General features: G+C 48.4%; 2 protein-coding genes and 1 long non-coding RNA gene across 3 annotated transcripts in view; 2 read left to right on the top strand and 1 right to left on the bottom strand.

Annotated features, from left to right (window-relative positions):
- Positions 1-67: 67 nt before the first annotated feature.
- BOP1 (BOP1 ribosomal biogenesis factor) lies at positions 68-7776 on the top strand (the record flags this gene model as incomplete). Its single annotated transcript, XM_075194577.1, has 12 exons — positions 68-185; positions 387-488; positions 688-900; positions 3285-3446; positions 3535-3615; positions 5152-5221; positions 5473-5605; positions 5732-5912; positions 6166-6454; positions 6908-6992; positions 7125-7232; positions 7321-7776. Coding segments are annotated over 12 exons (1696 nt in total), but the record flags the coding sequence as incomplete, so codon positions are not given.
- Positions 2379-3278, top strand: LOC142135149 (uncharacterized). The gene is made up of 3 exons (XR_012687191.1): positions 2379-2397; positions 2570-2615; positions 3094-3278. It is a non-coding gene; the product is annotated as an uncharacterized LOC142135149 (long non-coding RNA).
- A 14743-nt stretch (positions 7777-22519) lies between the features above and the next one.
- The window catches only part of LOC142135144 (maestro heat-like repeat-containing protein family member 1), a 75668-nt gene continuing 72667 nt past the window's right edge, over positions 22520-25520 (bottom strand). The window contains 1 exon segment of the mRNA XM_075194573.1: positions 22520-23109. Within this exon segment, the coding sequence (XP_075050674.1) occupies positions 23024-23109 (86 nt within the window). The 3' untranslated portion in view covers positions 22520-23023.

Below are 25520 nucleotides of genomic sequence, written 5' to 3'. Positions count from 1 at the left end.
TGCCCCCTTCTTCCCAGGGCTGGAATCTCTTATCACCTTGTAAGTATCTTTGTTCTTGTGTCCTCAGGAGAACCGTTCATGATAAGACAACCGGCCGGGACATAAAACTGACGGATGATCAGGTGGATCTAGTCGAGCGACTGCAACGGGGACAATTTGGAGATGTGAACTTTGACCCCTACCAGGTGTGTCCCATGAGATGTATATGTGGGGCGAGCTTGCCAGGGATTCAGTATTAAGCAACAAGTTAATGTTCTGGCTGTGAATACATTTCCCTGTGTACGTTGCAGGAACTTTAATCAGTCCAATACATAAGTATAATGATTTATTCACGTTCCGTAGTCTGATGTTCCTCTCGTTTCCCCTTTTCTCTTCATTCATTTCAGCCATCGGTGGATTTCTTCACCCATGAGACAATGATCCATCCGGTTACAAACCGACCAGCCGACAAACGAAGCTTCATTCCATCTCTGATTGAGAAAGAAAAGGTAATTGAACGTTATGACTACGTGTTGTCGTGCCCTTGTCTCGCCTGCTTGCAGTCTCTGGGATCAGACGCTTACATTTATCTTTTCCAGAGCGAGAGGATTTTGTAGTCAGGCTTATGACATAACCTCTGTCTCTTCCAATCTTCCTGACTCTACGTCTTGTGGATCATTGTGTCAATATCTTGTGTTCTATCCGCAGGTTTCTAAGTTGGTTCATGCGATAAAGATGGGGTGGATTCGCCCCCGGAAGCCTAGAGAGGACACCCCGAGTTATTATGATCTGTGGGCTCAGGAAGATCCTAATGCCATCCTGGGGAGGCACAAAATGCACGTTCCAGCTCCTAAACTGCCCCTCCCTGGGCATGAAGAATCGTACAATCCCCCTCCCGAATATCTGATGAGCGAGGAGGAGGTTCGAGAGGCTCATTATGTTTTGTACTTTGTGCTGCAGTCACAGCAACGAGTAATACAGTAATATCTCTGGTTATAGAACATTACACAACACTAGTTACACTCATAGATTCCCAGGTGTCTGTGTCATTACCTTGTCAAGTTGTTAGTTTAGTGCTGGAGTGATAAAAAGTTACATGTACTGCACCAGCAGTGTATATAATACACAAGTTAACCCGTGCATGATACTCATGCATTCTAGTCAAATCAAGCTACTTAAGGTGTTAAAAAGGTTCTTGTCATGCATTTGGGCCTAGCCCAGGCCTCCTCAGGGGAAGAGCGTTACTCCCCGACGCAAGCGCCCTTTTTTAACGTGGTTTAGTCCACATGTCACCACCTCATCCTTCATCTTCATCGCCACATCCTTCATCAAGCTACTTAAGGTGTTAAAAACTCCGCACTGTCACCCCCGGCAACCACCAACCCACTCCCAACTGTCACTTCTCCTTCAAGAAATATATAGGTCAGTGTATAACTCTGCCCAGCAGGTGGCGCTGCAGCTTGTTTTTTTTTTTCACACACGCCACTAGGCATTTATATAGTAGATGTACTGCACCAGCAGTGTATATATAATACATGTACTGCACCAGCAGTGTATATAATACATGTACTGCACCAACAGTGTATATATAATACATGTACTGCACCAGCAGTGTATATAATACATGTACTGCACCAGCAGTGTGTGTAATACATGTACTGCACCAGCAGTGTGTATAATACATGTACTGCACCAACAGTGTATATATAATACATGTACTGCACCAGCAGTGTGTGTAATACATGTACTGCACCAGCAGTGTGTATAATACATGTACTGCACCAACAGTGTATATATAATACATGTACTGCACCAGCAGTGTATATAATACATGTACTGCACCAATAGTATATATAATACATGTACTGCACCAGCAGTGTATATATAATACATGTACGGCACCAGCAGTATATATCATACATGTACTGCACCAGCAGTGTGTATATATAATACATGTACTGCACCAATAGTATATATAATACATGTACGGCACCAGCAGTATATATAATACATGTACTGCACCAGCAGTGTATATATAATACATGTACGGCACCAGCAGTATATATAATACATGTACGGCACCAGCAGTATATATAATACATGTACTGCACCAGCAGTGTATATATAATACATGTACTGCACCAGCAGTGTGTATATAATACATGTACTGCACCAGCAGTATATATAATACATGTACTGCACCAGCAGTGTGTATATAATACATGTACTGCACCAGCAGTGTGTATATAATACATGTACTGCACCAGCAGTATATATAATACATGTACTGCACCAGCAGTGTATATAATACATGTACTGCACCAGCAGTGTATATATAATACATGTACTGCACCAATAGTATATATAATACATGTACTGCACCAGCAGTGTATATATAATACATGTACTGCACCAATAGTATATATAATACATGTACTGCACCAGCAGTGTATATAATACATGTACTGCACCAGCAGTGTATATAATACATGTACTGCACCAGCAGTATATATAATACATGTACTGCACCAGCAGTGTATATAATACATGTACTGCACCAGCAGTGTATATAATACATGTACTGCACCAGCAGTATATATAATACATGTACTGCACCAGCAGTATATATAATACATGTACTGCACCAGCAGTATATATAATACATGTACTGCACCAGCAGTATATATAATACATGTACTGCACCAGCAGTGTATATATAATACATGTACTGCACCAGCAGTGTATATAATACATGTACTGCACCAGCAGTGTATATATAATACATGTACTGCACCAGCAGTGTATATATAATACATGTACTGCACCAGCAGTGTATATATAATACATGTACTGCACCAGCAGTGTATATATAATACATGTACTGCACCAGCAGTGTATATAATACATGTACGGCACCAGCAGTATATATAATACATGTACGGCACCAGCAGTGTATATAATACATGTACGGCACCAGCAGTGTATATAATACATGTACTGCACCAACAGTGTATATATAATACATGTACTGCACCAGCAGTGTATATATAATACATGTACTGCACCAGCAGTGTATATAATACATGTACTGCACCAGCAGTGTATATAATACAGTCTGTAATAACTTCTTTCACCGTGATTATAGGATGGAGACACCAGTGTCCTCTGCGAGTGTAGCTTCAGGATACGCAGTTATATCGTCTTCCATGTACTAAGCTGGACACATTGTAGCTCATACTGGGTTTCATGTTACATTACACAAGGATTGATCTCTTTATGCTTTTTTCACTGGTCTCCTGCTCTAGAAATTGGCCTGGGAGCAGCAGGATCCTGAGGACAGAAAGTTTCCGTTTGTGCCCAAGCAGTATGGCTGCCTGCGCACAGTGCCCGCGTTCTCTCGCTTCATACATGAACGATTTGAACGCTGTCTGGACCTTTATCTGTGTCCACGCCAGAGGAAGATGAGGGTATGTGAACTCCGGACACGGACAGTTGTATTTCATTCTGCAGTTCCAGAGATGTCAGTCTGTAATCTTCTCATATTCCTAACACCAGGTAAATGTGGATCCTGAGGACCTGATCCCCAAACTGCCCAAACCCCGAAATCTGCAGCCGTTCCCCACTACACAGTCTATGGTAAGTGCTCTTATCTGTTCTCCACACATCCATGCCATCCTCCGACACCCCGCGCTGTGCCTCTTCCACGCGTCCATGCCATCCTCCGGCACCCCGCGCTGTGCCTCTTCCCCGCGTCCATGCCATCCTCCGACACCCCGCGCTGTGCCTCTTCCCCGCGTCCATGCCATCCTCCGACACCCCCGCGCTGTGCCTCTTCCCCGCGTCCATGCCATCCTCCGACACCCTGCGCTGTTCCTCTTCCCCGCGTCCATGCCATCCTCCGGCACTCCGCGCTGTGCCTCTTCCCCGCGTCCATGCCATCCTCCGACACCCCGCGCTGTGCCTCTTCCCCGCGTCCATGCCATCCTCCGACACCCCGCGCTGTGCCTCTTCCCCGCGTCCATGCCATCCTCCGACACCCCGCGCTGTGCCTCTTCCCCGCGTCCATGCCATCCTCCGACACCCCGCGCTGTGCCTCTTCCCCGCGTCCATGCCATCCTCCGACACCCCGCGCTGTGCCTCTTCCCCGCGTCCATGCCATCCTCCGACACCCCGCGCTGTGCCTCTTCCCCGCGTCCATGCCATCCTCCGACACCCCGCGCTGTGCCTCTTCCCCGCGTCCATGCCATCCTCCGACACCCCGCGCTGTGCCTCTTCCCCGCGTCCATGCCATCCTCCGACACCCCGCGCTGTGCCTCTTCCCCGCGTCCATGCCATCCTCCGACACCCCGCGCTGTGCCTCTTCCCCGCGTCCATGCCATCCTCCGACACCCTGCGCTGTTCCTCTTCCCCGCGTCCATGCCATCCTCCGACACCCCGCGCTGTGCCTCTTCCCCGAGTCCATGCCATCCTGCGACACCCGCATTGTGCCTCTTCCCCGCGTCCATGCCATCCTGCGACACCCCGCGCTGTGCCTCTTCCCCGCGTCCATGCCATCCTTCGACACCCCGCGCTGTGCCTCTGCCCCGCGTCCATGCCATCCTCCGACACCCCGCGCTGTGCCTCTGCCCCGCGTCCATGCCATCCTCCGACACCCCGCGCTGTGCCTCTTCCCCGCGTCCATGCCATCCTCCGACACCCGCATTGTGCCTCTTCTCCGCGTCCATGCCATCCTCCGACACCCCGCGCTGTGCCTCTTCCCCGCGTCAATGCCATCCTCCAACACCCGCATTGTGCCTCTTCCCCGCGTCCATGCCATCCTCCGACACCCGCATTGTGCCTCCTCCACGCATAAGTGCCATCCTGATGCCCCGCGCTGTGCCTCCTCTCCGCTTCCATGCCATCCTCTGATGCCCGCGCTCCGCTTCCTCCCCACGTCCATGCCATCCTCTGATGCCCGCGCTCCGCTTCCTCCCCACGTCCATGCCATCCTCTGATGCCCGCGCTCCGCTTCCTCCCCACGTCCATGCCATCCTCTGATGCCCGCGCTCCGCTTCCTCCCCACGTCCATGCCATCCTGACGCCCGCGCTGTGCCTCCTCCCTGCAGCCTCGCCATCCTCTGATGCCCGCGCTGTGCTTCTTTCCAGCCTTCTCACAGCTTGTTTTTCTCTCAGGTTTATCGTGGTCACACAGACCTTGTGCGCTGTATCAGCGTCTCGCCCTGCGGACAGTGGATTGTTTCAGGTATGTGGTTCTCAGGGCCAAGTACAAGATTATTTCTTATAAGGATAATAAACTTTGTTTTACAATGTAATTACAAGTGTCAGCTGCAGTAGACTGCCTCCTAGTGGCGTAGTTTAATACTCCCGCTGCCCTAGTCTGTAATTACGGGACATTTTTATTATCATTTAATGAATTTTGAGATACACAGCAGAAAATAGATTGGGGTGTTTAAAATCTTAAGCAAATAGATGTTTGGATTTATTTTATGCCAGGATCTGATGACTGCACACTGAGGTTCTGGGAGGTTTGTTCCGGACGTTGTATGAAATCTGTGTCTCTGGATGGGGCCATCAAGAGTGTGAGCTGGAACCCGAACGCTGCGCTGATCCTGGTGGCCGCGTGCTTGTGAGTATCTGGCAGGATAGAAGAGCTGACGTTCAATGACAGATCACCGGACCCCGTATACCTTGGCCCCTTCATATTATGTTTACATTCATGTATAAACACATGTATACAAATTCTCACCCGCAGGGAGCGCTCAGTCATCATATTGAATCCAGGACTTGGAGATCGCCATCTTTGCAGTACCACCGATCAGCATGTGGGGGCGTACCAGGCTCCTGAGGAGGAAAGGCAGCAGCCAGTGAAATGGCAGCCAGTAGAGGGAGCAGAGTATGATCAGGGGCTGCGTCTCCGGATCCAGCATGAAAAGGTTAGAAACACTCTGTGATGCCCCCTATCGTTTGCTCTGCAGCCGCTCTTCCATCGCTGCCTCCCTCATTGTGTGACGGGACCTGTGCTTACACTGCCTGCAGTGTGAGATATAATGGGTTCCTCTGAGCCATGAAAGTGGCAGTATAAAGTGGTGACGATTCAATGTGCTGCTGTTATGGGAACGGCTCTTGGGTCTGCCAGTACAAACGGTGTCTGCAGCCTAAACTCGTGTCTCCTGTCGTCTCTTCCAGGCGGTGAAACAGGTGACCTGGCACGGCCGCGGGGACTATTTTGCAGTGGTTCTCCCAGATAACGGAAGCTCTCAGGTTCTCATACACCAGCTCAGCCAGAGGCGAAGCCAGAACCCCTTCCGCAAAAGCAAAGGGCAAGTCCAGCGGGTTTTGTTCCATCCAACTCGCCCCTTCTTCTTTGTGGCCACTCAGAGGTACGTCCGCGTCTACAACCTGCTGAAACAGGAGCTCTCCAAGAAACTGATGGCCAACTGCAAGTGGATCTCCAGCATCGCAATACACCCAGCAGGTGAGGACGCAGCCCGGCCGATAACGGGGCTGTGGTTCTATTCTGCAGAATTGGGATAATACGGTTCTAGAGAGTGAGGCCACACATTACCCCAGTAAATAGGAGATATTCTATATGTTCTATGGGAAGTGTGTATGTGCCCTGTGTGATGTTCTGCAGGAGGCCCTGACAAGCTGTGTTACTTTATAATAATAGTAATACCTTTCATCAGTCTTTTCATAATATATTGCAACATTTTGGTCCTGAAGATTCTTTTATGTAAATGTTCCTTTTCCAGATGCCGAGAGTGGTGTAATAACAGTACATCTTATTGTACACATAGTATATTATAGAGAGGTGCAACCTGTAGGGTTTAGAATCCGTTTGATGACACACTTACACTACTGGGAGGACACCACGTATGTTATCTCCTGGTGATATCACTGGTCCTAACTCTGCCTCATTCTCTCCCAGGTGACAATCTGATCTGTGGCAGCTATGACTCCAAGCTGGCCTGGTTTGACATGGACCTATCTACAAAACCTTACAAAGTGCTCAGGTAACGCCTTCTCCATGGTTATCGGACCGTTCGGTTTTACTCTCTTTATAAAATAATAAGTATTCTGTGTCATTATGGGGATGTTCAGCCTCTAGGTCCAGTAATGTTCATTGGTTTGTCTTGGTCTTACAGACACCACAAGAAAGCTTTGAGGGCGGTGTCGTACCACAGACAATACCCCCTGTTTGCCTCCGGGTCAGATGACGGCAGTGTGATAGTCTGTCACGGCATGGTCTACAAGTAAGTGGCGCTCTTCTGGGCTTGTTGGCATGTTACATTTGTACACAGATGTCTCATGTATCTCTAACCTGTGACTCTTTCTGTGCAGTGATCTTCTGCAGAATCCTCTCATTGTACCGGTGAAAGTTCTGCGAGGACATGAGATCATGCGAGACCTGGGCGTTCTGGATGTGGTGTTCCACCCCACTCAGCCCTGGGTCTTCTCCTCTGGAGCCGATGCTACCATCAGACTGTTCACTTAACGCGGATCTACCACCCAGGGCCCCCCCCTGTATGAACACGAGCTTCTAAAATCTTTGTGAAATATGTCACTAATTCCTAATCCTGAAACTATGAACAATTATGATGGTGGAACCAGCGAGTAATGTGTTCCAGACACTCACCTGCCTCGCATAAGAATGGAAACGTGGCTGGGACTTGTAGTTCCACAACACCTGTTATAAAGGCATAACTCTGTATATATTCATCTCCATGTCTGTATCGGGTCAGAAAGTAATGCAGTTTTATAATAAAGTGACAAGATGCCTCCGTGTTAGTTCCTGGATTGATCTGTGTCTTGTCTGACTCAAACCATGAAGACATTAAGTAAAATGAGACCAGACGTCTGGTAATTACTGACAGTCCTCACGGAGCAGCATTCAAGTGGTGGAACCTGTGTGAGGGATGGAGACAGCCAGAGCTTCGGAGAGGAGTTGGGTTTTGATTCCTGGAGAGAACTGTATTTAGATTAGAGATGGGATGAATTACAGACGGTGGACAGGGCTTGGTATTGGCCATGTGAAATCGTAATGTAATAAAAACACGTCTGTAACCTCAGTCTCCCCTCTTTGGAGGCTCTGTATCTTGGGGCATGGCTTTTATATATGATATTATTATTATTATTATTATCGTTTGTTTGTAAGGCGCCACAAGGTTTCCGCAGCGCTGTACATGATATCGTACTTTATTGTATCCTGGGCTCTGGAGAACTGTTGGGAGATAATCAGAGAAATGTGTCCATCCGTTCATACACTATTCAAAGTAATGACGTATAAAGATTACAGCGATGGTAATGTACTCCCGATCAGCTAGCTCCTGTGTACTCCCGATCAGCTAGCTCCTGTGTACTCCCGATCAGCTAGCTCCTGTGTACTCCCGATCAGCTAGCTCCTGTGTACTCCCGATCAGCTAGCTCCTGTGTACTCCCGATCAGCTAGCTCCTGTGTACTCCCGATCAGCTAGCTCCTGTGTACTCCCGATCAGCTAGCTCCTGTGTACTCCCGATCAGCTAGCTCCTGTGTACTCCCGATCAGCTAGCTCCTGTGTACTCCCGATCAGCTAGCTCCTATGTACTCCCGATCAGCTAGCTCCTATGTAACGCTCCTCTCTTTCTATATTTCTGGTTGCCCAGGTCAAAATTTCATCAACAAAGGGGACCTAGTTCTCTCCTGGTGGTTGAAGTTGGCTACTAATTGGCATTGTTTGATTACATTCGACCAACTACCCATCTGACTATTTTACGGTTTCAACAGTGACAATCTCCACCTTCCGCTGGCTCACCGTTTCACCCAAGGTGCACCACCCGGTGGCTGCACAGAAATGCCATCCATCAAGGACTGCTTTATTATTGACGGATGATATTAAAAAAAAAAATAATGATTGGAACATCATTGCTAATCCACACAATGATTCTTGGAAAAGCACCGTATATACTGCTCACATCGCCTGTAAATTTGATGAGAAGTCTCTTACAATCATCCACTCTGGGGGACACTTTTACCCTGGGGTTGTATGAGGGTGCATGGGGTTATCACTTAAATAGTTGAAAACTAAACTTGCTGCTGACTCCTCTGCAGCACCAGAGACCTCAGTTTAGTTGAAGTGCTCAAGGAGTTGGGCTGCTTTAGTACTTAAGCTCTGCAGTACTTGCTGCTAATTGGATTTTTTCTATTAGGGAGATGTAACTGCTGCTGGACAGCGCTTATATCTGTAGCTCGGGACGCTGAGGCGTTATCTTTTTTTAAGGTGCGACAGGAGTAGTGAGACAGGTCCCCAATCTTTAGCACAGCGTCAGCCGTGCGCTGCATTCCCACAACAGAAACGCGCTGCCGATGGCAGAGAGCGCCAAGTCCGGATCAGGTGAGCAGCCATTATAGGGAAATACCAATCCCCTGCTGAGGCGGACGGGGGCTCGGATCTCTTGCGGCCAGATGAAGGCATAACTCGGGACGGCCAGCGGCGACAGAGTGCAGGGTATCCTGGTAGCACACGGAGCAACCGCCGTTAGGCCAGGAGAAGGGAATTGCTGGACTGCGCAGGGAGTGAGGCTGCCCCTACATATTGGTACTTCCCCGAGTGGGGACTTTCGCACCAGTTCTCTCTGCAGGATGGTCAGAGATCTGGTACAAAGAATGCAGGACACGTGGCAGACTGCGCAAACGGGGCTGACTGCCTTCCTCCTTTATTGTTGAGCCTCTATCAGCTAAGTACCCCTGTTGGGGGTTAAATTGTTATATACTTGTCCTGTCTCATGTAACATACATATGAAATAGTCTTTCCCTTCCTAGACACTAAGTTTTATATTAGAACTCTCTAAGTAGGTTTAGGTCAGAGTTCTCCACCAGGCGTACAGTCTGTAGACTGTTATTTGACAGAGTCCCTGGTTTTCTTACTGCTTTGGGGTATTAGCCAGGGTCAAAACAAGTAATTGTAGTACTTATCTGCTCTGTTGTGTGGCTGCCTGTTCTGCTTTTACTTGTAAAAAAAAACAAAAACATAAAAATAAAATTTTACTTATGCCCGACGAAGGGAAAGGCGCAGGCGTTAAATTTTATACCTGTTCTAAATGTGCTGCCAAACTTCCTGTGAGTCAGCCGGACCAGGGGGCTGTTTGAGCGCAGTGTGAGGCTGGTGCTTGTAGAGTGCAGTCACTGGAGAACGCCATGGTGACAGCAGAGGAATCGGCGCGGGTTGCCTCGACGCAGTCAGTGTGAATGCTCAGCTTATCAACAGACGAGCAGAATCTGCAATCAGGGCTGTGGATACTCCTACAGGGTCCGATAAAATTGCCTTGGTGGAGGCCCGCAGTGACCGTTTTGGAGGTGGCTGGGGGAGACATGGCTCTGATGTTTTCCCCTTACCCCCCCCCCCCAGTGTGGTCAAGTGGAACTGGCCTGGTTCCCTTCCCTGGGAAAACGATTAGACTGCTTGAATAGGTTTCTAGATTCCCATAGGATGTTGGCACCTAGGCCCAAGTGGCAACAGTCCTCACACATTTGATTCAGAAGGGTCTTCTGGAGAGGAAGGAGAAGTGGTGGAGGACTCACATTATCATCCCAGTCCCCTACCTGGGCGTTCAGGACCTGGTTAGTCCAGTCCATCAGACCCTGGACCTTGTAGACACAGGATCAGGGTTCCTCGGACCAGAGTTTGTTTAAACGTAAAAAGCCCAAGGCAGTTTGTTTTCCTCCCTCTGCGGAGCTCACTGACATAAGCAGAATCTGCTTGGAAGCAGAGGGATAGGAAGTTTTTCATTCCTCATATGTTTGCTAACCTCTGTCCCTTGCAGGAACATGAAGCAGCACGCTGGGAACAAGTACGCAGAGTGGACACTACAATGGTCCGTCATATCGCATTGCAAGTCCCAAGCTCTGCGGTTCTCCAGGACCCTGTGGACAGAAAGGTAGAGAGTTGACTGAAGACTATTTTTGCTACATCTGGTGCCTCGTTTTGACCCATATTTTCTTCTGCATGGGTTGCTAGGGCTATGGAATCTTGGCTGGACCAGCTGGCTGTGGGCTTACAAGATTCAGAGCTACTTCCATTAGCTCTGCACTGGAAGGAAGCTTCTGGCTATTTATATGGAGCGGCTCAGAACGCATCATCCATCTCTTCTGTGGTTTCTGCTGCGTCTGGCTGCCAGGAGAACCCTCTGGCTTCAGTACTAGGACGCAGATGTGGAGTCCAAGAAGTCTCTGGAAGCCCTGCCTTATTCGGGTTCTGTGCTCTTTGACCCAGAATTGAACAATATGATTAGTCAGGCCACTGCTGGGGAAAGGTACTTATCTTCCAGTGAACGTCTCCAGAGGGCGAACTCCCAGGTTTGGTTCCTTTCGGCACCTCTTTCGTAGGAACACTGTTTCCGAGGGCCGATCCAACAGGGACAGGCCCCTTGGCACCCAGGTACAGGCACTCTGGGACAGAGGTTCTTTTTCAAAAAGGCACCCAGCTTTCAAGAGCTCGAACAAGCAGTCGGCATGATGGGACCCCTCATCTCCTCGCGGCTGCAGGGGCAGTAGGTCACCTACAATTCATAGATCTGTGGGCGGTGACCTACCAAGATAAATGTCAGGATCCATTCCTCATCACTTTTTTGTGTTCTCCCTACCAAGCGATTCTGAAAGAAGACAGGTGATGCCTCCCTTCTTTCCGTAGGAGTTATATGCGAGGTTCCAGAGACTCCTAAGGGATGGGGGTTCTATTCCAACATCATATTGGTCCCAAAATAGGACAGTTCCTTTTGACCCACCCTCAATCTCAAGGGCCTCAATCAACACCTTTGCGTGGACAAGTTCCATGCAATCCGTCTGTTAGCATCGGATTGGAACCCTTTGACAAGTTTTTGGTGACCATAAATATCCGGAATGCTTAATTCCATGTCCCAGTTTGGCAGGGTTCAGTCACTTCTTCCTTTCACGGTGGGAAGGTCCCATTTCCAGTTCAGAGCTCCACCTTTCGGACTTTCCACCGTGTCAAGAGTTTTCACCAAAATTACAGCGGTCATGGCCGCACACTTGAGGAATCTAGGGGTGAACATCATTCCATATTTGGATGACCTAGTCATCAAGGCCTCGTCTTGCCTAACTCTGGAACAGCACTTGAGGCTCACTATTCGGACTCATGGGTGGATAATCAACTTTCCCAAATATCAGCTGGTCCCTTGTCAAAGGATGATATTCTTGGGTCTCCTTAAGGACACCAGAAGATCTTTCTTCTGGATTCCAAGCCTTGTTCAATAAGGGACTCGGAAAGGAGGCTACATTATTCCCAACCAACCATACTCTTAGGCATGAAGTTTCTGGGACTCATGGTGTCAGCCTTCGAAACACTTCCCTTTTAGGTTCTGTTCCGGAGATGGGGCCTGTGCGATCTGGATCTGATGGCCTCTAGGCACAATTGTCAGATTCCCAGATTTTGCTCAAGGGCCAGGGATCTGCGGGCTGCAGCAGTGGGAATTCCTATGATTCAACGGATATGTCTGGGACGTCTTTCGGTAATTCTGGTGGCTCCAAATTAGCCCAGATGAGCTTGCAGGGCCATCTTTTTCATTGGGCACGATGGCAGGTGCCCGGGGGCCCCACGGGCAAGGGGACCCCATAGGCAGGGCTCTTAATTAGAATAAATAATCCTGCAAAAGAAAAAAACTAAAAAAAACCTTCAAGGGTAACTGAGCAAGTACATCTATCATATATATATATATATATAATAATGTAATGTACGGCCCCCCTGTGCACTGCTTTGCCCGGGGGCCCATAATATTGTTAAGATGGCCCTGTGAGCTTGGTACGCCAGCATCCTTCAGATGGCAGAAGGGCCAGGATGGGCCCTTCCTCTTTGTCCAGACCTGCTCAGGCAGGGTCAATTTCATCATCTGGACTTACATCGACTGGCTTTAATAGCGTGGCTGTTGAGGCCGGTCTCTGGCGGTCCAAGGGGTTCTCACATAGACTAGTGGAGACCTTGATGCAAACCGACTTCAGGGTGCATATACCACAGGGTGTGGGGTGCTTATATTAGTGTGAGCGGTGTTCCTTCAAGGCAGACTCTTTCCGGGTTATCCCATTTTTTGACTTTCCTGCAGGTAGACTTGAGGCAGGTTTCAGGCTGACTTCTGAAGGTCCAGGTTTCTGTTCTGTTTTTTTCCCAACGTCTGTTCATGATCCATCATCATCATTATTTTTTTTATATAGCGCCAGCAGATTCCGTTGCGCTTTACAATTGGGAACAAACATTAATAAAACAATACTGGGTAATATATACAGAGAGGTAAGAGGGCCCTGCTCACAGGCTTACAATCTATGGTAGTTTGATACACACGGGTAAGTTCTGGATGTTCAAAATTTTCTCCAGGGGGTGTTGCACATTCAACCGTCATACATCTCGCCTCACTGGGATGATTTGGTTTCGGAGATTCTTCAGACGTCTCCTTTTGAACATCTGGGTTTGAATGATTGGAGGCTATTAACGTGGAAGGTGGTGTTTTTGTTGGCAATAGTGTCTGCGCGTAGGGTGTCGGAACTGGCTGGGTGCTTTGTCCTGTAGGGCTCCCTACCTGGTGTTTCATGAAGATAGGGCAGTCCATTTCCTTCCTTCCCCAAGCTGGTCTCGGGGTTCTATATTAATCAGGACATTGTGGTTCCGTCTTTTAGGGAAGGAGTGTCCTCTTTGGGGCTTTCTTTCCCTGCATCCTTGGATGTGGTTAGGGTTTGCTGTGTAGAAAGACGGATTCCCATTTCATTCTTTATGATTTCCAGAGGAGGGGCTGGCCATTGGATTAAGTCCATGATTAGGCATGTTTCGGAGAGCTCAAACCGGACTGCCAGAGAGGATTACTGCTCATTCCACTCATTCAGTGGGGTTCTCTTGGGCCATGCATCAAGGCGCTTCTGCGAATCGGCTTTGCGGGTCAGCTACCTGGTCCTCTGTTCATACCTTGACCCAGTTCTATCAATTTAATGGTTTTGTATCTTCTGATGCAGGGTTTGGCTGCAGTGTCTTCCGTGCCGAGTTATCAAAGGGGCCCCTCCCTTAGGGGGCTGCTTTACAAAGTCCCCATGTAGCAGTGTCCCCCAGCGTGGATGATTGAGAAAAGAAGATTTATGTACTTGTGTTAAATCTCTCTGAATCCATTTGGGGGCCATTGCGTTCCCTCCCTTTTCCTGTGTGATCTTGGTTGTTTGGTTCTCTTCCTTGGGGCTTTAGTATTACACTGAGGGTTACAGAGGGGAGGAGTCAGCAGCAAGTTTAGTTGTTAACTATTTAAGTGCCAACTCCATGCGCCCTCATTCAATATGGGGTAGCAGTGTTCCCCCAGCGAGATTAAACTTAAGTACATATTGTGACAGAATGGACCGTTTATGCCACCCTGTCTATTGTTGCTGGGAACAGTCTGGGCTTACTTTGCAACGTTATCCTTTCGTTATCTAAAATGCACCCTCTCACTGCAGTAGCAGGGCTTACAAATGCCTTTACTGGCTTCCAGAACTGGGTTTCTTCTGGATAACTGACTCTGTGAGTGTACCCTATTACTGGTGTACCTGGGCTGGTACTCCTGACCTCTTCCTATGTATCAGGTTGCTGTGGATGGATAACCCCTGGCCTATCACACTGGACAGAGCTGTGGTGCTGGGAAGCTGGGTCCAAACTTCTGACAGCTGGAAATGGATTAGATTTTGGGTCTAATCTGTAGGTCACAGGAATAGAGCAGTTTCCAAGCAGGACTTTGAAGCAAGTGATGTGTATTTGCGCATTCAAGTTGAAGGGACCGGAGAGCAGGTCCGATGTAAAGAGAAGAACAATTTTCTATACAAGACAGTGCTTTTTATACAGATTTCAACACCGCCTCACGGTAAGCCAGCCCGCTTGAGGTCTGAGCTATTTTTAGAATTAGGATGCAGTCTGTTTGCCCAAGCATGGATTTACATGCAATGCTAACAATATTTACTCATCTGTGATATTCCGCCTCTCGTTTTTAGATGCAGGAAATCTAGTATGAAGTCTTAATTAAACCTTCCTGTGCTGAACCCTCACATATCAAAAGGTCTAATTAACATGGGTCCGTTCTTCAGACAGTTGCAGCATACACATTCGCAAAGAAAGGTACAAAATACCAAACAAGTCATTTCCCCACATCACTATACAATAAGCCTTTGTGGAGGAAGTCTTTTGTGTATCAAATATATGCCTCAGAAATCATGCAATTCCTCTAGCAAAGATAAAACAAACAAATTTCTTCCCCTGGTCTCAAATAAACATATATTTTACTAAACTACCCACAATATCAAAAATTTGTATTTTTGCAATTCTATAAATAAGCGCCCTGCGCTATTTCCTTTAAATAAATTTATACCATAAGTTATTTAAAAGTGAGGCAGTCACACCAAGTCATGGAGGCTACAAGACATTTCGAACACCTGCAAATGTCTGTCAATATTTCCAACAGTGTCATCAAATTTGGGAAAGTGAACAGCAGATGACTGTTCACGGGCTGCAGTGCCCGGCGATTGCCCCACAACTTGATGATAAGCAACCGCTCCGCCTCAGTTGTTTGGTCTCCCAGGGACCCCAGCTGCTGCAATAATACAGAAAAGTTACCCTCATCACGCTGTTGAACTTGCGCCACTGGTTCACTCTGTAGGGGGTGACTGTCGCTGAGAACAGGTGCTGTGTTCTGGGATGTTACTGCAGATACCTCTCGGTTTGAAATTAGCATCGCCTGGTTACTGCTGCAGTCAGCGTCCTCATCTGCTGACCCGTACTGCACATCACAGGCCTTCAGCACCTTTTTAATTTCGCTTCTTGTCGCTGTATAAGGAATTTCAAACTTCTTTGCTTGGCACAGTATCTCGAGGTCTGCCTTGGACATTTTACTCTACTTAAACGTCCTGTACGTTCTCCTGGCTGCAGTTATTCCTCTCCTGAATAACTTGGCTCTTCTGACTGGTGCACAAAAAGCCGCCTGCAGTTATCCCAGCACCAGAAATCTGTGACAGGATGGACCGCCTATGCCACCCTGTCTGTTGTTGCTGGGAACCGGCTGGGCTTACTGTACCACCGTTACCTTTCTTTATCCCAAATGCTCCCTCTCACCGAAGTAGGAGGGGCTTACAGGTGCCACCACTGGACTCCTTACCGCCATCCAGTAACGGGTTTCTTCTGGGTAACTGACGCTGCTAGTGTACCCCGTTGCTGGTGTACCTGGGCTCATACTCCCTGACCTCTTACTATGGATCAGGCTTGCTATGGATGGATTCCCCAGCCTATCACACTGGGTCGAAATCGCAGAACAGTCGGGAATGGATTAGAGTTGGGTCTAATCTGTCGGTCACAAGGATAGAGAAGTTTCCAAGCAGGTCTTTGAAGCAAGTGATGTTTATTTGCTCATACGGGTTGAAGGTACCAGTGAGCAGGGCGGATGAAACAAGAACAATTTTCAATACAAACTGTGCTTTTTTAATACAGTTCTGGACACGGCCTCACAGGATAAGCCAACCCCCTGAGGTCTGAGCTCTTTTTAGTAACAGGATCCATTGTTTACCCAAACATGGATTTACATGCAATGCAAAGCTAACAATATTTACACTTATCTGTGATATTCTAATACTTGCTATGATTTCCTGCATCTTGTTTTAGATACATGAAATCTAACAGCAATTCTAATTAAAACTTCCAGTGCCTTCAGGTGCTGGACCCTCACACATCAAAAGGTCTAATTAACATGCGATTAACATGGGTCCTTTCTTCAGACAGTTGCAGAATACACATTTCCTGCACTTGAGAATTCCCAAAGAAAAGTTAAAATACCCCAAACAAGTAATTTCCCTACACCACAATACACAAAAGACTTCCTCAACAAATGCTTATTGTATCAGATATATACATCAGAAATAATGCATTTCATCTAGCAAAGTTAAAACAAAACAAATTTCCTCCCCTGGTCTCAGAAATAAAGATATTTCCTATTCCAAAATACACACAATATCAAAAAAATAAGTAAATTTGCAATGATATAAATAACCATGTTATTTAAAAGTGATCCAGTCACAAATATATCTTTGTTTCTACATTATTCGAGGACCACCAGGCTACATGTTCTGGCATATGTGCTATTGAACCATGCACGTGTCATCTTTGTCCATGTTGGCTCTATCAATGTTATCCCTCCTTAGAGTTGTTGGCTGTGTAGCCACCATCTCACAGGTCTCATTTCCCTCGGCAGATCAATTTGAATATCATAGTTGAAATATCTGCCCCATCGTAAGTGACCGTCGTGCTGTAGAGGCCTTATTTCTACCTCGATCATGGAGGTCACAGACCAAGATGCTCATTGCCTCATAAACACACATTGAACATTTGAAATTAATTTGCCAATCTTCTTTTCTTGAAAAATTGTTATTGAAAACAGAATCTAGAATTAATCTTGAGAAATAAATCTTCGACTTCTCTCTATTCACCAACCATCCCAGGTTTTTAAGGCCTCGTCCTGTGTAGATGTTTCCTCAGCAGCGTTGCCGAGACCACCCCCCTCCCCCCTCCATTTCACACCTTGGGATGAATGTAAATCTCTCTTGATATAGCCCACAATGTTTTCTACCAAAAAGTCTCTCAAGGCTCAGGCCATTGACATAGATGGCATGAACTAGTGGTTCATGCCAGGTATGTACTGATGACTAAATATTTCGCCAAGAACTATCTGCCTATCTTTCTGTGGCATCTAATCCAGCCTTCTGGAAAAGACATTTGTATCACTGAATTATCCAGTTTTGGAAAAGAATCAAAATTTTCACAGACATCTCAACGCATTGTTTTTAAACGCTTATTTACAAATGCGGCTTTGTTTGTGTTTATACATTCCACGATTCCCCCTTACATAAGGGAATGAGGACATCTTTATCATGTTTCTGATGGAAGGTGGTTGGTTTTTCTTAAACCCTCTTAGGGGCCCTTGTGTTAAATGCCCTAATTATTCTCGGTTTATCTGCTGTATGGAATATGAGAAAGTCACCCTCCATCAGTGCTGAAATGGAGACAACATTGATCTTCCTCTGAACCCAATACACTCCCTGGGGTCAGCAAATGGTGATCCACTAATTCAGATAAAGTCTTTATTTGTAGAGGTTTTCTCTGTCTGACACGGCTTCTTGCTACAAGTATCTAGAAACGGTTCATCACACCTGCAACGTGTTAATTATTATTTGTACTTTTCCTCTTTTCAGGTATAGGTCAGATTCCTACAGAAATGAACAAGTTGTCATAAAAATCTCGGAGAAAGTCCGAGGGGTATCTGTGGATGGATCACTTAGAAATAACTTACTATATAAATTTATTTCACATAGTGGCACAGTAATGTACCGAGTTTTGTATTGGAAATGTACTGATGCCATGTTAGAGGAACTTTTTCTACAACTGTCTGAAGAAAGGCTTAATTGGCATGGGATTTCCTTTTTCATCTGAGAGTGACCAACATTTTTTTTAGCCTGAATACACAGCAGGAGTTTGTTACTTTTTATCCCGTCTTGTTAAAAAGATAAACAAACTACATGAATAATACAGGAAATCACAGATTGATGTGAATTTTGTTAAATCTAAGATTAGAGAATATATTGCATCCTGATGCTAAATATCTGATGTAATATCTCAGGACTAATGAGCAAATAAACATCATTAATAATCAGTTATAGTAGTCGTGAAGGAGCCCAGTGGGGGCAGCGAGATTCTCCTACAACTATTGCGCAGTTGGCATTCGCAGTCGGCCAGTGTCTGGTGGCACCAGGAGGAGCGGTCAGTTACTGATAGTGAGAAAGAAAGCCAGAGAACCTGTGCAGGAAGAACTTCCCTTCACCCTTTCCTCAACCGGTCGGGTGGTGAAGTAATCCCAACCCGTCACAGCCTCTCTCAGGACCCCCCCCCCCCAGCTTCACAGAACAGTGCCCCACCCTTTTCTTACGGTTTCACAGCTGCAGCCTGTCCTTGTAACAGTACAGAAATCAAAACTGTTGTAGAGTTTCATGGACGGGGTGTCCATAGCCGATCAGCCGCACACAAGCCTCCCGTCACCAGCCGCAGAGTGGTGTAAAGCAGGCCACCAATGGACTATGGAGCAGTGGAAACGTTCTCTGGAATGACTGATCACGCCTCACTATCTGGCAGTGTGATGAACGAATCTAGGTTTGGCAGATGGAAGACGCTTCCTACCCAAATGCGTACTGGCAACTGTAAAGTTTGGTGGGGGAGGAATAATGGCTTGGTCTAGGCCCCTTAATTCAACCGAAGGGAAATTTTATTGCTACCGCATACACTGGCATTCTAGAGAATTGTGTGCTTCTAACTTCCTGGCAATACTTTGGGGGAGGCTCCTTCTTGTTTCAACATGAAAATTCCACAGTGCACAAAGTGAGGTCCATTAAAAAGTTGTTTCAAATTTGGTGTGGAAGAACTTGACTGGTTTGCACAAAGCCCTGACCGCAACCCCATCGAACACCTTTGTGATGATTTTGAATGCTGACTGCAAGCCCGACCCTACTGCCCAACATCAGTCCCCGACCTCACCATCTACCAACATCAGTCCCCGACCTCACCATCTACCAACATCAGTCCCCGACCTCACCATCTACCAACATCAGTCCCCGACCTCACCATCTACAAACATCAGTCCCCGACCTCACCATCTACAAACATCAGTCCCCGACCTCACCATCTACAAACATCAGTCCCCGACCTCACCATCTACCAACATCAGTCCCCGACCTCACCATCTACCAACATCAGTCCCCGACCTCACCATCTACCAACATCAGTCCCCGACCTCACCATCTACCAACATCAGTCCCCGACCTCACCATCTACCAACATCAGTCCCCGACCTCACCATCTACCAACATCAGTCCCCGACCTCACCATCTACCAACATCAGTCCCCGACCTCACCATCTACCAACATCAGTCCCCGACCTCACCATCTACCAACATCAGTCCCCGACCTCACCATCTACCAACATCAGTCCCCGACCTCACCATCTACCAACATCAGTCCCCGACCTCACCATCTACCAACATCAGTCCCCGACCTCACCATCTACCAACATCAGTCCCCGACCTCACCATCTACCAACATCAGTCCCCGACCTCACCATCTACCAACATCAGTCCCCGACCTCACCATCTACCAACATCAGTCCCCGACCTCACCATCTACCAACATCAGTCCCCGACCTCACCATCTACCAACATCAGTCCCCGACCTCACCATCTACCAACATCAGTCCCCGACCTCACCATCTACCAACATCAGTCCCCGACCTCACCATCTACCAACATCAGTCCCCGACCTCACCATCTACCAACATCAGTCCCCGACCTCACCATCTACCAACATCAGTCCCCGACCTCACCATCTACCAACATCAGTCCCCGACCTCACCATCTACCAACATCAGTCCCCGACCTCACCATCTACCAACATCAGTCCCCGACCTCACCATCTACCAACATCAGTCCCCGACCTCACCATCTACCAACATCAGTCCCCGACCTCACCATCTACCAACATCAGTCCCCGACCTCACCATCTACCAACATCAGTCCCCGACCTCACCATCTACCAACATCAGTCCCCGACCTCACCATCTACCAACATCAGTCCCCGACCTCACCATCTACCAACATCAGTCCCCGACCTCACCATCTACCAACATCAGTCCCCGACCTCACCATCTACCAACATCAGTCCCCGACCTCACCATCTACCAACATCAGTCCCCGACCTCACCATCTACCAACATCAGTCCCCGACCTCACCATCTACCAACATCAGTCCCCGACCTCACCATCTACCAACATCAGTCCCCGACCTCACCATCTACCAACATCAGTCCCCGACCTCACCATCTACCAACATCAGTCCCCGACCTCACCATCTACCAACATCAGTCCCCGACCTCACCATCTACCAACATCAGTCCCCGACCTCACCATCTACCAACATCAGTCCCCGACCTCACCATCTACCAACATCAGTCCCCGACCTCACCATCTACCAACATCAGTCCCCGACCTCACCATCTACCAACATCAGTCCCCGACCTCACCATCTACCAACATCAGTCCCCGACCTCACCATCTACCAACATCAGTCCCCGACCTCACCATCTACCAACATCAGTCCCCGACCTCACCATCTACCAACATCAGTCCCCGACCTCACCATCTACCAACATCAGTCCCCGACCTCACCATCTACCAACATCAGTCCCCGACCTCACCATCTACCAACATCAGTCCCCGACCTCACCATCTACCAACATCAGTCCCCGACCTCACCATCTACCAACATCAGTCCCCGACCTCACCATCTACAAACATCAGTCCCCGACCTCACCATCTACAAACATCAGTCCCCGACCTCACCATCTACAAACATCAGTCCCCGACCTCACCATCTACAAACATCAGTCCCCGACCTCACCATCTACAAACATCAGTCCCCGACCTCACCATCTACCAACATCAGTCCCCGACCTCACCATCTACCAACATCAGTCCCCGACCTCACCATCTACCAACATCAGTCCCCGACCTCACCATCTACCAACATCAGTCCCCGACCTCACCATCTACCAACATCAGTCCCCGACCTCACCATCTACCAACATCAGTCCCCGACCTCACCATCTACCAACATCAGTCCCCGACCTCACCATCTACCAACATCAGTCCCCGACCTCACCATCTACCAACATCAGTCCCCGACCTCACCATCTACCAACATCAGTCCCCGACCTCACCATCTACCAACATCAGTCCCCGACCTCACCATCTACCAACATCAGTCCCCGACCTCACCATCTACAAACATCAGTCCCCGACCTCACCATCTACAAACATCAGTCCCCGACCTCACCATCTACCAACATCAGTCCCCGACCTCACCATCTACAAACATCAGTCCCCGACCTCACCATCTACCAACATCAGTCCCCGACCTCACCATCTACAAACATCAGTCCCCGACCTCACCATCTACAAACATCAGTCCCTGACCTCACTAATGCTCCTGTAGCTGAATGAATGTGAATCCCCCAGCCAGAAGGGTGGACACTGTTATAACAGCAAAGGGGGAACCAACTCTACATTAATGCCCATTGTTTGGAATGGGATGTTTAGGTGTCCAAATACTTTTGGCCATGTAGTGTATGTTGTCTCTATGCTGATAAAATGAACATCTTTAGACAGTGCAAGGGTGAATGTGGCATCTACAGGAACAGCTTTCTCAGGCCAGGTTCTCATGCTTTTCTGGTGTTATATATTAAATGTCACACATGTAATAGGCTGCTTTTACTTGTTATGAAAAATACACTTTATAGAAGTTTCCGTTGTGTTTAGTGGTAGAGCTGGTCTACGTTATAACGTCTCATCAAGGGCCAGGAGCACAGTTAATTAATACAACCATAAAACCTGTAAGGACGTGCACCACTCTGCTTTTGTATACAGAGACTTTCCTTAGGGACCAGAATAAAAACAAAATCACAAAAATTATGTTGAAAAATATTTTTCATGTTTTGATTCTCATCCCAAAAGTCATAGAAAATACACATCCTCAGTATATACATATAATCTGTATGTAGCCAGATATCACCCCCCCACCACCGTAGGAGGACTCTCAACATGAATTCTCAAAAGTGGGCAAAATACTTGTAATACTTTAACGTGGACCATCCCTAAGAATCCAGGCCATGGACAACAGGATGGTTGTAGAAATCACTCATTATCCATTAACGCCAATGAGCAGCGTCTATGAGGCTCTTGTTCCACTGACACTCTTCAGGCTGCTCATTTTCTCGCCAAAAAACCTTTGATGATTTGAGACGATACAAAACCACATTATACCCCTGTCCTAGAAGTACCAAGTGTTCTCCTTAATGTAACACTAAGAGCTGGTGACAGAAGACACATCAGGAATGCTGTATCTTATTGACCGAGCACAGATCTACGCCATGGCTGGAACGTCACAGTCATCCTACCCTCCGAGGGCAGACATTAAACAAATTTTACTAAGCGGCCCATGGTCTCTGAAGCTTTAATGCGCACACAAGGGATTGGATCCTTCAACAAGATGATGAGAGCTGGAGAGAGAAGAGAAGCACAGTCAGTACATTGACTCCACAATACAGAGACCAGACAGCCGCACAGCAATGGAGGGGTACTATACATAGTTATATAGTGTAAGGGGGACAGCACTGCTTAGATAGTCTGACCAGGCAGGGTAGAGAGGAGCAGCACCAGTCAAGTCTTGGAGGTGGTTATCAAGAGACCCGGCGGTGGTCACAGGTAGATGTAAGAGGATATGAGGGTATATAGCAGGCCACCTATATAACAGTCCTGATTACTGCTGGCCCCCTCCCCTATATAGCAGAGTCTGCATCGCTGGAGATCTATTAAATAGCCCTCATAGTTTTGCTCGTCAACCCCATATCCTGAGTTTTCTCCCAGAGCTCTCTGTATCGCTCTGTCTGTCTCTCCTCTCACTCTCCCCCCGTCCTCACTCTGTCCCTGGCGCAGGTCCCGGCTCTACTTCCAGTAGCTGTTTACACGGGACCCTATGGGAAGCACTCGGGGATCCGTCTGCACGTTAGCCTAATGAGATCACTGTGCTTCCTTCTACCCCCACAGTCAGCGAGAGGGGGTCCCAGGGAGGCTGTAAATCTTATCCTGGAACCTACTCAGCTGATCACAGTAATAGAGGAAGGAAAGGAGCCCAGAGTAAGCAGACACAGGGGCCATAACCATGAATGATGTCTTTCTATAGAGCATGTGGATGTCACAGACTCCATACTACTGCCTCAGCAGAGGTACAATGAGATATCTGCTACAGGCGATCAGGGGTTATAGTGAGATCTGTGCTTGGCATTATCCCTCTACGTTTACTCAGTAAGAGATTCATGGGATGTGCAATCTATGATGAGCTGGGGCTCTATTCCTCTGAATGCTCAGAGCTCTCAGTATCTATAATACTAATGTGACCACCTGTAACTGCCTCATTCTGCAAGTACCTCAATCCCCCAACTGCTGTGTATCCAGCCCAATTACAGACACAGACGCCGTTCCCCAAACAGGAGAAGATACTCGGATACAAAGTGCACAAACATACAGTGTGCACTCACAGTGCCCCCCCTCCACATACAGTGTGCGCGCACAGTGCCCCCCCCCACAGTGTGCACTCACAGTGCCCCCCCCCCCACACAGTGTGCGCGCACAGTGCCCCCCCCCACACAGTGTGCGCGCACAGTGCCCCCCCTCCACATACAGTGTGCGCGCACAGTGCCCCCCCCCACAGTGTGCACTCACAGTGCCCCCCCCCACACAGTGTGCGCGCACAGTGCCCCCCCCCACACAGTGTGCGCGCACAGTGCCCCCCCCTCCACATACAGTGTGCGCGCACAGTGCCCCCCCCCCAGTGTGCACTCACAGTGCCCCCCCCCAGTGTGAACTCACAGTGCCCCCCCACACAGTGTGAACTCACAGTGCCCCCCCCCAACACAGTGTGCACTCACAGTGCCCCCCCCTCCACAGTGTGCGCGCACAGTGCCCCCCCAACACACAGTGTGCACTCACAGTGCCCCCCCAACACACAGTGTGCGCGCACAGTGCCCCCCCAACACACAGTGTGCACTCACAGTGCCCCCCCAACACACAGTGTGCACTCACAGTGCCCCCCCTCACACAGTGTGCACTCACAGTGCCCCCCCCCCCCCAACACAGTGTGCACTCACAGTGCCCCCCCCCCCCCAACACAGTGTGCACTCACAGTGCCCCCCCCCAACACAGTGTGCACTCACAGTGCCCCCCCCCCCACACAGTGTGCGCGCACAGTGCCCCCCCCAACACAGAAACGCAGTGTGCAGGCACAGTGCCCCCCCCCCCCACATACAGTGTGCAGGCACAATGCCCCCCCCAACACAGACACGCAGTGCCACCCCCCATCCCCAACACAGACACGCAGTGTGCACACACTGTGCCATCCCCCCATACACGGTACACAGACAGTTAACATTTATATTAGTTGCTCTACACACAGGTCAGGTCCAGAGAGCACAAGTCAGAGGCAGGTCCAGTACTAACAGGCAGAGAGAGCACAAGTCAGAGGCAGGTCCAGTACTAACAGGCAGAGAGAGCACAAGTCAGAGGCAGGTCCAGTACTAACAGGCAGAGAGAGCACAAGTCAGAGGCAGGTCCAGTACTAACAGGCAGAGAGGGTACAAGTCAGAGGCAGGTCCAGTACTAACAGGCAGAGAGGGTACAAGTCAGAAGCAGGTCCAGTACTCTGAGGCAGGTCCAGTACTAACAGGCAGAGAGGGTACAAGTCAGAGGCAGGTCCAGTACTAACAGGCAGAGAGGGTACAAGTCAGAGGCGGGTCCAGTACTAACAGGCAGAGAGGGCACATGTCAGAGGCAGGTCCAGTACTAACAGGCAGAGAGGGCACAAGTCAGAGGCAGGTCCAGTACTCACAGGCAGAGAAGGCACAAGTCAGAGGCA

This window comes from Mixophyes fleayi, unplaced genomic scaffold (assembly GCF_038048845.1).
Source record: "Mixophyes fleayi isolate aMixFle1 unplaced genomic scaffold, aMixFle1.hap1 Scaffold_62, whole genome shotgun sequence".
NCBI classification, from domain to species: Eukaryota; Metazoa; Chordata; class Amphibia; order Anura; family Limnodynastidae; genus Mixophyes; species Mixophyes fleayi.
The sequence above is the reverse complement of the archived record's forward strand: the minus strand, read 5'-3'. Positions and strand labels throughout refer to the sequence as shown.